Source organism: Megascapheus bottae, chromosome 6 (assembly GCF_031878675.1).
Source record: "Megascapheus bottae isolate mThoBot1 chromosome 6, mThoBot2.hap1, whole genome shotgun sequence".
Taxonomy (NCBI): Eukaryota; Metazoa; Chordata; class Mammalia; order Rodentia; family Geomyidae; genus Megascapheus; species Megascapheus bottae.
In genome coordinates, this window is record NC_143514.1 from 62,261,744 (window position 1) to 62,280,942 (window position 19,199).

Here is a 19,199-nt window from a genome sequence, read left to right on the forward strand (position 1 = left end):
ATTATCATTCTATCCTGCCTCACTTTTCTAGCCTAGAGACAGGCTGTAAATTTTCCTTTATAATACATATCAGCTCAGAAAAGGCTCCAAAGGTATCTGAGCAAACATTAATATTTATCATATTCTTACCTTCCCAGTTTCTCACCCTGAATCCTGGGACTGCTTTCCCCATTGTTTTTGGCTTGGTCACTTCTCTAAAACTTTTTGTTCAGGGCCAGGAGTTTGGCCTAGTGGTAGAGTGCTTGCCTAGCATGCATGAAGACCCAGGTTCGATTCCTTGGTACCACATATGTAGAAAAAGCTGGAAGTGGTGTTATGGCTCACGTGGTAGAACTCTAGCCTTGAAAAAGCCCAAGAACAGTGCTCAGGCCCCGAGTTTAAGTCCCAGGACTGGCAAAAAAACCCCTCCAAAACTGTTTAATGTTATATATACTATATAAGCAGACTCCTAAGCTCCTGCCTTGACTCCTTTGCTGTGTGATGTGCACTGCATGAATTAGCATCCTGCTCTTCTGCTCATAATCTGTCTTGTTTACGGTAATCTGTCATAATTATGACTTAAGCAGCTGTTTCTTCCTTCATCATAAAAAAAATATAATTAGGGACTGGGAATTTAGCCTAGTGGTAGAGTGCTTGCCTAGCATGGATGAAGACCCGGTTCAATTCCTCGGTACCACATACACAGAAAAAAGCCGGAAGTGGTGCTGAGGCTCAAGTGGTAGAAAGTCCAGGGACAGTGCTTAGGCCCTGAGCTCAAGCCCAGTATTGGCAAAAACAACAACAACAAATTTATGTGTGTGTGTGTGTGTGTGTGTGTGTGTGTGTGTGTGTATAAAATTAGGCACGATCACATCTGTAATCCTAGCTACTAAGAAGGCTGAGATCTGAGGGTTGTGGTTTGAAGCCAGCACAGGCAGAAAACTCCTTGTGAGAATCTTACCTCCAATTAATCACCAGAAAAGCAGAAATGGAGTTGTACTCAGGTGGTAGAGTGCTAGTGTTAAGCAAAAAAGCTCAGCAACAGTGCCCAGTCATGAGCTGAAGCCCCATGACTGGCAAAAGTATTATCACAATAATAACTTGACAAAGGGGTTTCATTTTGACATGTTCACATATGCGTACAGTGTATTTTGATCAGACTTATCCATTCCTTCACTTTGGCCTTTCTGTTTATGTGCCATTGAGGGATCAAACCAAGGGTTTCATACATGCTAGGCAAACACTCTACCTCAACCATTCTCAACCATTTTAGCAGTTTTCTTTTTCTTTATTTTTTGTTGGTCTCTGGGCCTGGGCACTGTCCCTGAGGTCTTTAGCTCAAGGTCACCACTCTACTACTTTGAGCTACAGGGCCACTTTCAGTTTTCTGGTGGTCAATTGGCGATAAGAGTGTCATAGACTTTTGTGCCCGGGTTGGCTCTGTACTGCAGTCCTCAGATCTCAGTCTTCTAAGAGGCTAGGATAACAGGTGTGAGCCACTGTGCCAGCTCAAGAATATTTTTTTCTTTTTTTCTCTTTTTGCCAGTCCTGGGGCTTGAGCCAGGGCCTGAGCACTGTCGTTGGGCTTTTTGTCCTCAAGGCTAGTGTGCTTTGCCTCTTGAGCTACAGCACCAATTCTGGCTTTTTCTTTTTTATGTATGTAGTACTGAGGAATCAAACCCGGGTCTTCTTGCATGCTAGGCAAGCACTCTACCAATAGGTCAAACTCCTGGCCTGCTCAAGAATATTTTTAACTTTAATTTTATTTTGCATTTCAAACAGTTGTATAAGGTGGTGATAATTTTTTTTTGGCAGTCCTGGGACTTGAACTCAGGGCCTGAACACTGTCATTAAGCTTTCGCAAGGCTAGTGCTCTACCACTTGAGCCGCAGCTCCACTTCCACAGCTTTTTCTATGTGGCACTAAGGAATTGTACCCAGGGTTTTATGCATGCTAGGCCAGCACTCTGCACTCCTCAGCACCATATAAACAAAAGAAGCTGGAAGTGGTGCTGTGGCTCAAATGGTAGAATGCTAGTCTTGAGCACAGAGAGGCTCAGGGACAGTTCCCAGGCCCTGAGTTAACGCTTCATGACCGGCAGAAAAAGAAAAAAAGTATGTGTTTTCAGTGGAATGGATATTATCAATTTGAATTCTATCAGCAAAGTACTTAATGATATACTCAGCATTAAAAAAATTGTAATTAAATATTTACTACCTTAGTAACTAATTTTTATTTATTTTACTGATGAAAACAAAATTCTCATATATTCAATTGCCTTTCTTCATATTCTTTCATTATTGTAAAAGCGTAGAATTTTTTGTTATTGAAATAATCTGAGTATTTTAAATGATAGTCTAGTATTTATTGGTCTCATGTGCCAGAAGTATTTTGATATGCTATTGTTTTACCTTTAATACATTTGCTTGCTTGTTCTTGTCAGTTGTGGGGCTTGAACTTAGGACCTAGACACTATCTGTGAGCCTCTTTGTGTTCAAGGCTAGCACTCTACCACCTGAACCACAGTGCCACTTTTGGGTTTTTGAGTGGTTAATTGAAGATAAGAGACTCACAGGGACTTTCCTGCCCAGCTGGCTTCTAACTGAGATCCTCAGATCCTTAAACCCTTAGATCCTGAGTAGCTAGGATTACAGGTATAAGCCACCGGTTTCTGGTCCTTTAGTACATTTGTAACATACAAAAAATTTAAGATTACGCTATGGTATAAGTTATAGAGCACTTAGCAAATGGGAGGGGTGAGGTCATGGGTTTAATTTCAAGTATTGCACGCATGCACCCATGCGCGTGCATGCGTACACGTACACACACACACACACACACACACACACACACACACACACACACACACACACACACACACACACACACACACACACACACACACACACCTCCAACCAAAAAGGAATCCTAGCTACTGGGAAGGTAATAAGGGGATTATGGTTCATGGACAGCTTGGGCAAAAAGAAGTTTGAAAGACTCCATCTCAACCAAGAGCTCAGAATAGTGGCACATACCTGTTGTTACCCATGTGCCGGGGAAGCACAATGATTAGGCTTAATGGCACATGCATGCCTGTTATCCATAGTGACATGGAGGAGCTTAGATAAGCTCACAACCCAGGCTAGTCTAGGCATAAATTGAATTCTCACCTTGAAAATAATCAAAACAAACTAGGTGCCAGTGACTCATGCCTGTACTTCTACTTACTCAGGAGGCTGAAATTTGAGGATCATAGTTCAAAGCCAGCTCAGATAGGAAAATGCAGAAGACTTATCTCTAATTAACCACACACAAAAAGAAGGAGCTTGGACTCAAGTGGTAGAGCACTAGCTTTGAGCAAAAAATCACAAGTACAGCCCCAGGCCCTGAGTTTAAGCCAGGTCCAGTATTAAAGCAGAGAGGGGCTAGAGGCATCACTCAATTTCCCTAGCAAGCAAGGGCCCGTGTTCAATCCCCAATACAGGGGGGAAAAAAATCACAGGTCAAATCTAACAATTTTCTTTGTGATTTTTTTTAATCATGTGTGTATGTATGTGTGAGTATGCATATATGACGTTGGAAACTGGCCTGTGGTCTTGTGCATGCAAGGCAAGTGATCTAAGTTAAATTCTCAGACCCTTTCTACCACTGTAGAAAATTTTATTTTATTCCATACAGCTTTTTGAAAGTTATATTTTCTTTATGTTTTCCCAACATTCAATGATTTATATTTAATTTACTATCTCAAAATATTTTTGTTTCCAATCATTATATAGGTTAGAAATTATTAGTTCCATAGAAAAGTATAGCTTAGTATGGTTAGTTTATTCAGATGCACCACACACTGCGCACACTGGGCTATACCTGATACTGAGCCACACAGGTTAACTCCAGCTCTGTGCTTTTAACCTGCTACATTATATGGATACTCAAGTTAACACCATTTTTATTAATAACTTTTAACCACTGTCTTCTGATATCTGTTTTAGCTACTAAAACTCTCCTCTTTTTTGAATTTTGAAAGGTCCTTTTTTGAACTATTTATCTTATAAGTTTATCTAAAATTAACAATACACAGTTTGAAATAACAGCATAAAATGTTTTAGTACTTGAAAACTTTAGAATGTGAAATCCAAAATTCAATACCTATACATACATGTGTATATATGCACATATCTATCTATCTATCTGTATAATTTTTTTGTGATCCCTTGTGGGACTTGGACTCTGGGCCTGGATGCTGTCCCAGAGCTCTTCAGCTTAAGGCTACAAACCTAACCCTGAGTCTGGGCATTGGCCCTGAACTCTTCAGCTGAAGGCTACTGCCCTACCCCTGAACCAGACCGATTTCCCATTTTCTAGTTGGAGATAAGAGTCTCGTGTTCTTTAGTGCCCAGGTTGGCTTTAAACCAGGATCCTCAGATCTCAGCCTCCTAAGCAGCTGGGATTACAGGTGTGAGCCACCATGCCTAGCTCCTTGGACATTTTTTGCTTAAGGCTAGTGCTCTGCCACTTGAGCCACAGTTGAACTGGTTTTTTTCTGTGCATGTGGTAACAGGGAATTGAACCCAGGGCTTTATGTATGCTAGGTGACTCCCGGCCCTATATATATTTATAGTGCTGGAGATTGAATCCAGGGCTCTTGAACATGCTAGGCAAATACCCTAACACTAAGTTGTATATTCATCTCTGAAAAATGCTGTTTGAAGACATGCTTACCATACACTGGCGTCTTCCCTGGCAGAATGACAATAATGAGCTGTAGCCCTGAGTAGGTATTCTTGAGATGCCGGAACATGGGCTCCACGCTGTCTGCTCCCTGCGCATATTTGCAGAAACAAGGCTGACCCTGGATGGGCATCCCTGCATCCTTGGAAATTTTACGTAGTTGGTCCGTGAAGCCCCTACAAGGAAAAACCACTAAAACTACTACATGAAAACATAGAGATAACACTGGAAGAAAGGGGGATAGGTAATTATTTTCTGAATATATAAGGTTCAATTGCTCAGGAAATAAAGACAAGAACTGACTAATGGGCGGAAACAATGATCAGAATCAAGGGACAACCCACACAGCAGGAGAAAATGCTATCCACCTATTCAACAGTTTAATACAATCTGCAAGGTGGCTCACGCCTGTAATCCTAGCTACTCAGGAGGCTGAGATCTGAGGATCAAGGTTCAATGCCAAGACCTGTCAGAAAAGGACTTGAGACTTTTATCTCCAATTAACCTCTATAAAATGGGAAGTAGGGCTTGGCTCAAGGGTAGGGTGGTAGCCTTGAGCTGAAGAGCTCAGAGACAGCGCCTGCCCAGGCCGAGTTCAACCCCATGACCCACAAAAAACAAACCAAACCAAAACCAAAACAAAAACAAGTTTAATACCCCAAATACTCAAAGAACTGAAAAATAAAATACCAATAGAACAAATAATCCAATTAATAGGCAAACAAACTAGATAGTTCTCAAATTATAGCTAATGAAAACATTCATCAATGAAATTCTAATCTAATTTCAGTCAAGAATGGCAATCAGAAAAACATATCAACTGCTAGTAAGGACGGAGAGAAAAGAAATTCGTTTTTCCTGGTTGCAGAGCTTGACCTCTGAGTCAGGGCGCTGTCCCTGAGCTCTACAGCTCAAGGATACCACTTTTCCACTTGAGCCACAGCATCATTTCCAGTTTTCTGGTGGTTAATTGGAGATAAGAGTCGCAGACTTTCGTGCCAGAATGGCTTTGAACCTCGACCTTAGCTCTCAGTCTCCTCAGTAGCTAGGCTTATAGGCATGAGCCCCTAGAGTCCAGCAAGAAAAGGAATTTTTTTTTTTTTTTTGGTCAGTCCTGGGCTTCAGCTTAGGGCCTGAGCACTGACCTTGGACTTTTCTCAAGGCTAGAGCTCTATCACTTGAGCCTCAGCACCACTTCCAGCTTTTTTCTAGGTATGTGGTACCGAGGAATCGAACCCGGGTCTTTGGGCATGCAAGGCAAGTACTCTACCACTAGGCCAAACTCCCAGCGCCAAGAAAAGGAATTCTTATACTACATAAACTAGTATAACTACTATGGAAATCAGTATGGAGGTTTCAAAAATACTCTAAAGACAGACCTACCAAATGATCCTGTAATGCCACGTTCAGGTATATGTCCTAAAGTAGAGTAAAGTCAACCTACAAGAGGGAGACCCTCATACTCATTGAAGCACTGTTTACAATAGTCAAGATGGGAAATCAGAATCAGTGCCCATCAGCTGGTGAATGGATGAAGAAAACTAATGAATCTAGGCCCTGGCATTCCAGTTGTGAGAAGCATAAATAAGAGTATCATAGTCCAGTCTGGTCTAGAAAAAAAATTATGAGTCTATTTGAAAATGAAAATTGGGGTCAGGAGTTTGGCCTAGTGGTTAAACTGCTTGCCTAGCATGCACGAAGACCTGGGTTTGATTCCTTGGCACCACATATATAGAGAAAGCTGGAAGTAGTTCTGTGGCTCAAGTGGTAGAGCTCTAGCCTTGAGAAAGTCCAAGGACAGTGCTCAGGCCCTGAGTTCATGCTCCTGGACTGACAAAAAAAAAGAAGAAAATTAACTAAAGCAAAAAGTGTTGGGGTAGAGTCTTGCTCAAGAGGTAGTTAGTTAAATCTCTACTACCTGAGTTAAATCTCTAGTACCATTGGGGGAAAAAAGACAATGTTGCTGTATACTATAAAGCTAGTCATTAGTGTCTAGAAAGATGAATCAATGGTTCTGCTAAGACAAAAGTTTCTCTTAAAAGTACAGGGGACTGGGCTGGGAGCATAGCCTAGTAGTAGAGTGCTTGCCTAGTATGCACCAAGCTCTGGGTTTGATTCCTCAGTACTACATACACAGAAAAAGCAGGAAGTGGCGCTGTCACTCAAGTGGCAGAGCACTAGCCTTAAGCAAAAAATGTCCAAGGATAGTGCCCAGGCCCTGAGTTCAAACCCCAAGACTGGCAAAAAAAAAGGGGGGGGGTAATTAACCAGAATCATTCAGCTAGAATACTGAGCATTTCTTAAAGTATTTTAATTTAATTTTTATTTTTTTGTCAATTGTGGGAATTTAACTGAGGGCCTGGGCACTGTCCCTGAGCAATTCTGCTGAAGGCTAGAACTCTACAACTTTGAATTACAGTTCCATTTCCTGTTTTTAGTGGCTAATTGGAGATAAGAGTCTCACCTGGACCTTTCTGCCTGGGCTGGCTTTGAACCATGATCCTCAGATCTCAGCCTCCTAAGTAGCTAGGATTATACACAAGCGCCGGTGGTGCCTAGCTAGTATTTTTACAATTTATTTATTTTGGCCAGTCCTGGGGCTTGAATTCAGGGCTTGGGTACTGTCCCTGATCTTCTTCAGCTCAAGGTTAGCACTCTACCATTTGAGCCACAATACCACTTCTGGCTTTTTCTGATTATGTAGTACTGAGGAATGGAACCCAGGGTTTCATGCATTCTAGGCAAGTACTCTACCACTAAGACACATTCCCAGCCTGTATTTTTATTTTTCAGACAGGGTCTTGCTAAGTTGTCTGGGTGGCCCTGAACTTTGATATCTTCCTGCTTCAGCCTTACAAGTAGCTGGGATTATAGGTGCCCACAAATTCGTCCAGTTGGATGAAAAAACTTATTATTATTATTTTTTGGTGGTTCATGGGGCTTGAACTCTGGGGCCTACAATGCTGTCCCTGAGCTCTTCAGTTCAAGGTTACTGCCTTACCCCTTGAGCCACATCCCCACTTCCTGTTTTCTAGTGATTAATTGGAAATAAGAGTTTCATGTTCTTTAGTGCCTGGGCTGGCTTTGAACCTGATTCTCAGATCTCAGCCTCCTGAGTAGCTATGATTACAGGCATGAGCCACTCTGCCTGGCTTGGAGAAACATTTTTAAAGATTCAATGATTAAATATATTCCATGTTAAAATATGGCAGATAATTTAAGATCTGAACACAGAGCTAGGATAGATCTCAATGACAGAGTGCTTGTTCAAGGCCCTGGATTCATCTTCACTGCCACTAAAGAACAAAAATCTAAACATAAAAAATGTCCACAAACCAAAGGAATGGCGTGTCTTACTTCAATATTTCTTCTCTGCACTGCCTCTGAGTGGCAAAACAAGCTATTGCCCACATCTTGATTTCTACTCCTGTATGGAATTGTTTTCCTCGCATGTCCCATACTCCATGGCTTGGTGTTGCTACTGTTCGATTCTGTGGGAGAAAGAAGAATAACATGGAAAAAAAGAGGAAAAGTTTAACAGTTTATTTCAATGAGCTGAAAATAAGTATTTCAAATTGCTAAATGTATATTTCTCATATTGTATATGGAACCGGCTGAATCAATTTTATATTCTTTTGTCGGTTGAGGGACTCGAACTCAGGGCCTGGGCACTGTCCCTTGGCTCTTCAGATCAAGGCTAGTGCTCTACAACAGAGTCACAGTGCCATTTTCAGTTTTCTAGTGGCTAATTGGATACAAGACTTTCATGGACTTTCATGGCCAGGCTAGCTTTGAACTGAGATCCTAAGATCAGGTGTGAGCCATGGTGCCTGGCTGGATTTTAACTTTTATCATTAAACCCCCAAATTCACAGGGCCCAGGAGTGTGGCCTAGTGGTAAATGCTGGCCTAGCATTCATGAAGCACTGGGTTTGATTCCAGTGCCCAGGCCCTGAGCTCAAGGCCCAGGACTGGCAAAAACCAAAAACAAAACACCCCAAAATTCTATTAACGTAAAAGCAAAGATGCCTTGTTAAAAACTAAAGTATATTGTTAGAACAAATAGCCAGGTACCAGTGGCTAATGCTTATAATTCTAGTACTCAAGAGCCTGAGATCTGAGGACTGCAGATCCAACTTAGGCAGCGAGATCTGTAAGACTCTTATCTCCAATAAATTACCAAAAAAAAAACCTGGAAGTAGAGCTGTGGCTCAAGTGAGAGAGCTTAGGAAGAGTACTAGGCCCTGAGTTCAAGCCCCAGTAATGGCACACAAAAAAAAAAGGTCTAAATTCAGACTTACTTAGGATGCCCTTCCATAATCAGTGAACTACAGGTGCAGGAGTAAACATCAAAAGGCTTTACCCGTCCTCCATACTGGAGCATAGGAGCTGGAAGTACGCGTCCAGTTACATGCGCCATTTCATCCCGAACTTTAAATTGGAACTCCTGAACAAATGGGTCTGTTTCATAATTTGCACTCCGTACCTAACAACAGAAAAGTTTACAGTTACTCTAAAAAATTCTCCTAGATCTTCTGCTTTACTTTAGAACCTATTTGTTCGACCATGTCAACCGTATGTTTTATAATAGTTCTATTCAATGGTGCTCAAATAATAGAGCAGAGAATATTAGCCTGAGAAATTATGCGTCATGAATGGACTGGAGGAGGTGAACACCCTGCTATTTTATGCAAAATTTAAATATGCTGGGTTGAAAAAAATAAATTATTTTTGGTCGATGAAAATGATATTTTAAAATGATTAAACATATGTTTTGAGAGAGAAAGAGAGAGAGAGAAATACCTCACCTAAAAAAGGTTAAGACCCTCTGACTGGGCGGGATGTAGATCAATGGTAGAGTGCTTGTCTAGTATTCACAAGGCCCTGGGTTCAATCCCCAGTTCCACAGGGCGGGGGGAGGGGAAAAAAAAGAACCTTTGATTATGGAGAATCCAGACATTTACTACCAATTTTATGCAAGCTTGATAGAAAACATTACAAGGCATTTACTTACAATTTATATAAAATTTACTCCAGTATTTTCAGATAAATAGTATCACATTGTAAATAAAATGATTATATTTTAGTGTTGGATCTTCCATGTTAGTGTACTATGATAGCTGTTTTCAAAATACATTTACCTGCTCTCGGGGTGAAGGTCAAATGAGACTACAAAGAGTAGGGTATCAAGGCTGTGTACAGCCCATTAGAAACTACATAATTTAAATTTGTAAATAGGACTTTCCTCATAATAAGCAGGAAAAATTTTCTAGAGATATTGTTCTTTTATAGTCTAGCCTTTCATTCATCTGTTAGATGTCTTAGTGTATCTCTGTGGTAAGATTATAATATATAACAACTACCAAGACATGTTTGGTTTAAATGTTTAACTATTTTCACATTGTCATATACCACAAAAGTAGGACTTGAGCTGGGTGCTGGTAGATCATATATGTAATACCAGCTACTCAGGGGAAAAAGAGATCAGGAGGTTTGTGGTTTGAGGCCATTCCAGGAAAAAAGTTTATGAAACTTCATCTTAACAAATAAACATTGGGAGGCACAAGATTCTAGGGCCAGCAAGGGAAAATTTTGTGAAACTACCATCTCAAAATAAAAAGCTGAATGAAGTGGTATATGACTATCATTGCAGCTATGGTAAGATGATATTAAATAGGATGATTTTTGTCCAGGCCAGCTAGGGCAAAAAAACAAGAACCAGTCTCAAAAATAAGAGCAAAAGAGCTGGCTCAAACAGTAAAGCTCTGGCTTAGTAAGCACAAGCCTTGGAGTTCAAACCCAGTACTACTGAAACAAAAGAAAAATAGGCCTTATATAATCTGTAAAGCTCAGTAAAATTAAATGACTTAGTAAAGCAAATGACTAGATGCTATACACGTAACAAGGTATAAGTAACAATAAGTAGAAAGTATTCAAACCTAGGGATCACACCTACACTCCAAAATCTGTTTTTGTTTTTTGAAACAGGGTCACCCTATGTAGCTCAGGTTTGTGTTCAAGTTGAAATCCTCCTTCCTCAGCCCTCTAAGTGCTGGGATTTACAGTATGCACCAGCATGCTTGGCTCAAAGCTTACAATTTTTTACTTTTTCCCCCATGAGCATAGAAACATTTTTATTCTGTAAATGCACAGTGTACTTTGAATAGGTCCATCTTATTATATCCCCTTATCTCCTCTCTCACTTCTCCAATTATTTTAGCTACTATAAAAATATTGCTTTTCTAAACAGTTTAGCCGTGAGTTAGAACTTCTAGTTAAGCATTATGGAGTTATCTTTATCTATTAAAGGTTTTGGGACAGCTGTAACAACATTATAGTAGAATCAGAGAAACATCAAGAATGAGAACCAGCTGTATTTTCCTAATTATGTAATAACCTCCCTTCCTTTCCAAAATGATAAGAAAAAGAAAAAAGCCTTTTTTTTTGTAATTGGCTTACAAAATGAAGTCAGTTCTGTAACCCTTTTCCAATAATCTTTAAAATTGCTTCTCAAAGATTTCGGGTTGTGCAATACTCATATTTCCATATATTTTTTCTTTTCATGAGGTTGTTTCGTTTTTAAATCTATTAGTTTTATGTCTTTATTTTTTAAATGGACAGATAACATTGCATAATTTTATTTGGCACAACATAATGTTATGAGATATACACTGTGAAATGTTAACTTTCTTAACTTTCATTTTATTAAGTGTAATACTGGTAATTTCTCTCTTCTCTTCCCTTAGTGAAGTTGCCCTTCATTTCATTATTTAGACTGCATAGCTGTCAATCTAACCAAGAGTTAAGGAATCCTAGACTGATTGCTAAGATTTCCAGTAATTCTAGTTACAATATCATAACATCTTTTCTGTCTTCTTTTAGGTGGATTTTCTAATTAACTAAATTAAAACATCAGTTATAACAGAGTCAGTTTCCTGGATCTAATGAAAGAGTCAGGGGCTAAATTAGAAGGACTACTTTCTTTTCTTATTTTTTGTTGGTCGTGGTACTTGAACTCTGGGCTTGGGTGCTGTCCCTAAGCTCTTCAACTCAAGGCCAGCGTTCTACCACTTTGAGCCACAGTGCCACTTCCCAGAAGGACATTTCATGACTAACTATAGTTTACCTATACCCTAAACATCACAAGATTATTCCAATATCTCTTTTCATTTTAACAGTCCATGAAATGCTAAAAGGTATTAGATGGTAAAGATAGTAGCTCACCCAAATATGTTTAAATTCAATTTCTAGGGTTAAGTACTAACCAATCTGCTAATTTCTTCTTGCCTATCTGGTGCAGATCTTGCTGTTGCCTTGATCATAGTAGATGTCTGATTGTCAGTCAGCTTCTTGATACACCTTTGCCCAGCAACAATGTTACAGACCTACACAATAAAAGAAAGTTTTAAGATATATATATATATATATATATATATATATATATATATATCTTTTTGTTAGCTCCTACTTTGTGAGAACTATGTTTCAAATAAAAAGATTAGGGGCCAGGAGTTTGGCCTAGTGGTAGAGTGCTTGTCTAGCACGCACGCAGACCCAGGTTCGATTCCTTGATACCACATGCATAGAAAAAAGCCAGAAGTGGTGCTGAGGCTCAAGTGGTAGAGCTCTAGCCTTGAGAAAGTCCAAGGACAGGGCTCAGGCCCTGAGCTCAAGCCCAGGATTGGCAAAAAAAAAACCCCAAAAAACCCCATCTATTTCACTTAACTTCTTTTTTTTTTTTTTTTTTTTTTTTGCCAGTCCTGGGCTTGAGCTCAGGGCTTGAGCACTGTCCTTGGACTTTCTCAAGGCTAGAGCTCTACCACCTGAACCTCAGCACCACTTCTGGCTTTTTGCTATGTATGTGGGGTACCGAGGAATCGAACCCAGGTCTTCGTGCATGCTAGGCAAGCACTCTGCCACTTGGCCAAACTCCCAGCCCTTCACTTAACTTCTTTTTATGTCATGTCATACTCTACAGTATGATTATAATTAGATAAAATGTACATAGAGTGAAAAGATTCAAAGAAGTATATCAGAACGCTAACAGTACTAGGATGATAGATGAACTTGTTTTGCATTGCTTCATTTAATGGAAATTTAAAATGACAAATTGTAGATCATTTTAAAAATAGTTCAAGCCTGGTGTCATAGCTCACACCTGTAATCCTAGCTACTCAGGAAGCTGAAATATGAGGATCATGGTTTGAAGCCAGCATGGGCAGGAAAGTCTGTGACACCCTCATCTCCAATTAACCCCCAGAAAACAGAAGTGGTATGGTGGTTCAAGTGGAAGATTACTAGCCCTGAGTGATAATGCTCAGGGGCCAGTGCCCAGGCCTTGAGTTCAAGCCCCATGACAAAAAAAAAAAAAAAAAAAAAGACTGTTCAGGCCCAAGATAAATGTGACACTGTGATTTAAATTATTGGCCACTGGGGCTGGGAGTTTGGCCTAGTGGTTAAAGTGCTTGCCTAGCATGCATGAAGACCCGGGTTCGATTCCTCGGTACCACATATAGAAAAAAAAAAAAAAAAAAAAAGCCAGAAGTGGTGCTGAGGCTCAAGTGGTAGAGCTCTAGCCTTGAGAAAGTCCAAGGACAGTGCTCAGGCCCTGAGCGCAAGCCCAGGACTGGCAAAAAAAAAATTTATTGGCCACAAAAAATCTTCAAAGTAGCGGGCCAGGAGTTTGGTCTAGTGGTAGAGTGCTTGTCTACCATGTACGAAGGTCCGGGTTTGATTTCTCGGTACCACATACATAGAAAAAAGATGGAAGTGGTGCTCTGGCTCAAGTGGCAGATCACTGGCCTTGAGAAAAAAAAAAAGCCCAAGTACAGTACTCAGACCCTGAGTTCAAGCCCCAGGACTGGCAAAAAACAAAAAAATCCTTAAAGTGGTGATGACCAGAGAGAGATCCATAAGCATAAATACATTACTTCTAGTGGTAGGTAGGTATGCTTCTGCTCCTGACCCACTTGTAGACAGGGAAGGTGTGGGTACTTCAGCTGAAGAGTATACTTTTCTCTGAAATACTGTGCTACTGTTCTCTCCACAGTTTGGCCATTTTCTAACTGTAATGGAAAGCTGGGAAGAAAGAAAAGCAGACATGAACAACTCTCACATCACTATCAGCCAGCAAGACACACCCAACTCACAAGCTGCTTCACACCATTGCTCGGACAAACACCAGCTTTTCTTACGTTTGATGACTGGCAGGCCTTCTTGTTACATTACAAACCCGGTATTTCCGCCTCATTGTTCCACAATGAGTCACTTCAACTTTCAGACCTGTTGTCAACAAGAAAAATGGAGATTATGAGTTACATTTACAAAGTCTGGTCGATAATATAAAAATTGAATTCTGGGGGGTGGGGGGGAGGGTAATGGGTACCAAGACATGTGAAAGGGTATCAATGTATGTGAATTAATGCACCTTCTATCTGGCAAATATCATGTAACCCTTTTACTAATTACAATAAAAAATTTAAAAAAAAAATTGAATTCTGAATAAAAAGAAAAATCCATGACTTTGGCAATACATTAACAAAGAATTTTGTTATAACATTGCCCATAATGCTTACAATCGTGTTAGATCTTATTTCAAACCTTTATTTACCTTATCAAACTCCTCTTATTAAAAATGAAAAAAATGAAATCATAAAATTAGCAATGCCCTCTATGGCCTAGTGGTAGAGGGCTTGCCTAGCACACATGAAGACCCAGGTTTGATTCCTTGGTACCACATACATAGAAAAAAGAAAGCTGGAAGTGGTGCTGTGTCTCAAGTGGTAGAGCTCTAAAGAACAGTGTTCAGGCCCTGAGTTCAAGCCACAGGACTGGCAAATAAAATAAAATAAACTCATGTGTTTGTGTTAAGAGGGGAAAGGACAAATAAAAGAAGAGTTTCAGAAGTTCTCAAGATAGTTTATTCAAAGTATTTGCTCAGCCATCTCCTAATTAGTAACAATGAGAATTTCATAAAAATCAACAAGCCCTTCAAAGATTTATAAAGCTGAAAGAAAAAAAATGGCGGGCGGGGAGTTTGGTCTAATGGTAGAGTGCTTGCCTAGCATGCATGAAGACCCAGGTTCAATTCCTCGGTACCATATACATAGAAAAAAAGCCAGAAGTGGTGCTGAGGCTCAAGTGGTAGAGCTCTAGCCTTGAGAAAGTACAAGGACAGTGCTCAGGCCCTGAGTCCAAGTCCCAACTGGCCAAAAAAAAAAAAAGAAAGAAAAAAAAAATGGCCCTTCTAACTAAAGTGGAAGGAACTATTTTTAGGAGGTATAATATAGTGACACAGCCTTTAAAAAAAAGTATTAAAAAACAAATAATCCAAAATAATTTTTTTTTGGTGGGTCATGGGGCTTGGGTGCCCTTGAGCCAAGTTCCACTTCCCCTTTTCTAGAGGTTAACGGGAGTTAAGAGTCTCAGGTCCTTTTGTGCCCGGGCTGGCTTTGAACCTTGATCCTCAGATCTCAGCCTCCTGAGTAGCTAAGATTACAGGTGTTAGCAACCATGCTGGCCAGATCCTTTTTTAAATTAGGAAACTTTGAGCTTTGTGTTTTCCTAGGTACTATCAAAGATAAGATTCTGAGGTATTCTCCATCTGTACATAAATGTGGCTAGTAGACCTGAGTAACTAAAATTTTTATTATTTTTTTAATTATTTTTTTTTCAGGTTCTGGCTAATTTTACCTAATTTAAATATGAATAGTTAACACCTGGCTAGTGGCTACCTTATTGATAGTATAGCTTTGGAGCTGTGGCCTACTGGCCACAAAAATCATCTCTATTCCTAAAATATGACCTAGAGTCCAAAAGGTGAAAGTCTAAGAAGGAATAAATGGAGGCTGAGTTTTAGTTCCCAGATAGGAATTGCGGTTATTACTCTTTAAATATATATATAATTTCTCTCTCACACACATATATATATTTTATTGTTATTATTAAGGTATTGTTTCACTTCAGAAGGTAGGCAATAAGTATAATTCTTTTTGGACAATAGCAACCTTTTCTTCAGTTTCTCCCCAGTAGTGGGGCTTGAATTCTGTGCCTGAGTGCTGTTTCTGAGCTCTTCAGCTCAAGGATAGCACTCTACCAGTTGAGCCACAGCACTACTTCTGGCTTTTCCAGTACATGTGGTACTAAGGAATCCAATTTAGGGCTTTGTGCATGCTAGGCAAGCACTCTATCAGTAGGCCAAACTCCTCCCCCTACAGGGGGTTTTATTCCTACAATGGATGGTTCTCGAATAGGAAACAACTTTGCCCTTCTGGAAATCATTTGGTAATGTCTGAGGACATTTTTTTTCAGGTGGAGCTGGGACACAAACCTAAGGCTTTGCAAACATTAGCTGCAATGAAGACAGTTTTTTTTTTTTTTTTGCCAGCCCTGTCTATGTATGTGGTACTGAGGAATCGAACCCGGGTCTTTGTGCATGCTAGGCAGGCACTCTACCACTAGGCCAAACTCCCAGCCCCCAATGAAGACATTTTAAGTGGCGCTGTTGGCAACGTGTTTGTAGAGGCCAGGGATACTTTTAAATATCCTAAAATACACAGAACAGCACCTCCTTCCAACACAACAAAAGAATTATCCAGCCCACAATCTCAACAGAGCCAAGGCTCATAAGCCCTATCACAACTTAATTTTTGTTATAATTAATTTTTTCTCTTTCTCTTCTCCCCCCCCCTTTTTTTTTTCCCCCAGTTCTGGGGCTTGAACTCAGGGCATGGGCACTGTCCCTGAACCTCGCTGTGCCCAAGGCTTAGTGCTCTACCACTTGAGCCACAGCATCACTTTCAGCTTTTTCTGTGTATGTGGTACTGAGGAATTGTACCCAGGGCTTAATGCATGCTAGGTAAGCATTCTAGCACTAGGCCACACGCCCAGCTCCAATTTTCTTATCTAATTATAGTACAAAATACAAACTCCACTCATGGTAACTGAAATCTTCTTGATGTATCAGTACAAATTAAGATAGTAAGTGAACACAATGTTCCTGTACAAAATTAGTATGGATTTTTGTTAAAAATTGATTTCTACTTGGTATCAGTAAGAAATGTCTTTTTTTTAAAGATTATAACTACCTTTATAAAACTAAAATTTTAGTTAGAGAATCTAATATGCCTTTATATTGTAAAGAAGACTAGAAAATACACAAGAAGACTTTACAAGAAATAGTTATGAAATGAAATAAGAAATGTGTAAAAATACTACGTTTTGGGCATAAACAGTAAAATACATGTCTGTATTTTCAGCCATTAAGCAACTGTTTTCAAGTGTAAATTTAAAAACAAAAAACAAAAAACAAAAAACAAAAACCCACTAATAAGGCCAGGCACTCACCAGTGCTCACACCTGTAATCCTAGCTACTCAGGAGGCTGAGATCTGGGGATCACTGCTCAAAGACAGCCAGGGCAATGAATGTCTGTAAGACTCCTCTTATCAACCCCCCTCCCCTACCCCCAGAAAACTGGAAGTGGCCCTGCGGCTCAAATGGTTGAGCACTAGCCTTGAGCTGAAGAGCTCAGAGACAGTGCCCAGAGCTCAGAATTCAACTCCCAACCAAAAGAAGGAAACAAAAACAAACCCAAAAACATTAATAAGGCTCTACATGCCTACAAAATATGCTTTCACTAAAAGTAAATTGGTATTTCAATATAGAACTTTTACTTTTCCCTAGTATTTCTAAGAATACTTTCCTAATATTTCTAACTATCAAATTATTGGACAAAGAAGTTACACCAAAAGTTATTATCAAACATTTGGGTAAAAGTCCAACTGGAATAAAATATACATACTAAAAATACATATTTTATAGTAATTTATATCACTATCAATTATAATTCCACATGCAAGCTAAAAATTAAATCCAAATAGCAGAGAACACAAAATTTTATTCTTTTGAGTTACTGTGACCAGAATATATATGATATACTTTAAAAAGTTTTTTCTTCCTTTTATTTTTTTAACATTCTTGACTTCAAGTGGAGAAAAAAAATTTGTTTTGTCAATTAGATCCAATCCAAATTTTCAATGCCAAATCTAAGATCACAGGGTCCTCACAATTAGCCCCAAATCCAGAGGTTTGCAAAAAGGCAAAATTATTTTAGAAGTGAACTAGGTAATTTTCTGCCCAGGTCCCTCCCCAAACCCTCCATCCAACCAAAAATGTTTTGGTTTTAATAAACATTTAACCTATAAACTTGGTTTTACCTTCACTATAACATCAACTTTATAATGCTTTCTAGTCATTTTTTCAGTCATTTCTTTGGGCCCCTGAGCAGCTGAAGTTAGGATCGAGTCCATGCACTTCGGGCAGCAGGAGAATCCTTGTTCTGTACATCTTGTATTTTCTGTGACAGAGTGGTGATATGAGTTGATTGCAGAGTTACCGCAAAATAATGTAAGTGACTTCATGATATCAGAGGTGGTAACTAAGCAGCAACTCCACTATAAACCATGGCACTTAGATGATCACATAATGATGACAGGAAATGCACTAAGCTCCTGACAATGCTAACTGTACAGTTAATACAGACTATGAAAGGACTTGGTAAGACTGCAAAACAGTATTGCTAAGTTTCTTATTTTGGCATTTAAATAACTTGATATGATGGATATTTAATCTCAAAGTAAGAAGGATTTTTCTTTCAATGTTTTATGACTATGTCTGCCTCTTTCCTGGTTACTAAATGGCAAAGAGTGAATGATTCCTGGAGCAAACAAGATATATTCTGCTATTCTAATTGATTCAAGGGACTGAAAGATATTTAATGAACAAAATGAATGCTTCATTCAAATCACAAGCTGGAAATTTACCTCTAAGGAATGGGTAAAATCTTAAAAGCAAAAGTATCTCTGATTTTTAAGAGCTAACATTTAATAAAAGCAGAATTTATGTTACTTATTCTGATTAGAGAATATTTAATTCATCTCTAAATAATGTAATAGTGCAGTGGAGTCTTTTTTTTTTTTTTTTTGTCATGAGGCTTGAACTCTGGGCCTGGCCTGGGCACTGTCCCTGAGCTCTTTAGCTCAAGGCTACTACCCTACCACTGGAGCCACGGGCACCACTTCTGGTTTTCTAGTGGTTAGTTAGAGATAAGAATCTCATGGTCTTTAGGGTCTTTATTACCTAGGCTGGCTTTGAACCTCATCCTCAGATCTCAGCCTCCTGAGTAGCTAGGATTACAGGCGTGAACCATCACGCCCAGTTGGAGTCACATCATGCATGAGGATTAGGTATAAAAATCATGAATAGAGCAAGAATTACATAAATAAAAGTTACAATACTCCTTTAAACTGCTGGTAAAGTACAGCATATATAGGCTTAGATATAAAACTGTATGTTAAGTGTGTTTAAAATATAAAAGAGGAATGCACATAAAATATAAATTTTAGAACACTATTAAATTATTTCATTTTTCCTTCCTTTAAAGAGGTCCTACAGAGATGGAGTTAAAAATACATCCAATGCAACACCACTGTAC

The 19,199-nt window shown here is 39.3% G+C and overlaps 1 protein-coding gene across 2 annotated transcripts in view; it reads right to left on the reverse strand.

Moving 5' to 3' along the window:
• Ago3 (argonaute RISC catalytic component 3) overlaps positions 1-19,199 on the reverse strand; it is an 82,692-nt gene that overhangs the window by 23,466 nt on the left and 40,027 nt on the right. For both annotated transcript variants that reach the window (XM_090335237.1, XM_090335238.1), the window contains 6 exons: positions 13,901-13,988; positions 13,637-13,784; positions 11,972-12,091; positions 9,070-9,192; positions 8,065-8,198; positions 4,699-4,883 (listed from right to left, as the gene is read on the reverse strand). In XM_090335237.1, coding sequence (XP_090191363.1) covers positions 4,699-4,883; positions 8,065-8,198; positions 9,070-9,192; positions 11,972-12,091; positions 13,637-13,784; positions 13,901-13,988 — 798 coding nt within the window. The remainder of the gene's footprint in view (positions 1-4,698; positions 4,884-8,064; positions 8,199-9,069; positions 9,193-11,971; positions 12,092-13,636; positions 13,785-13,900; positions 13,989-19,199) is intronic.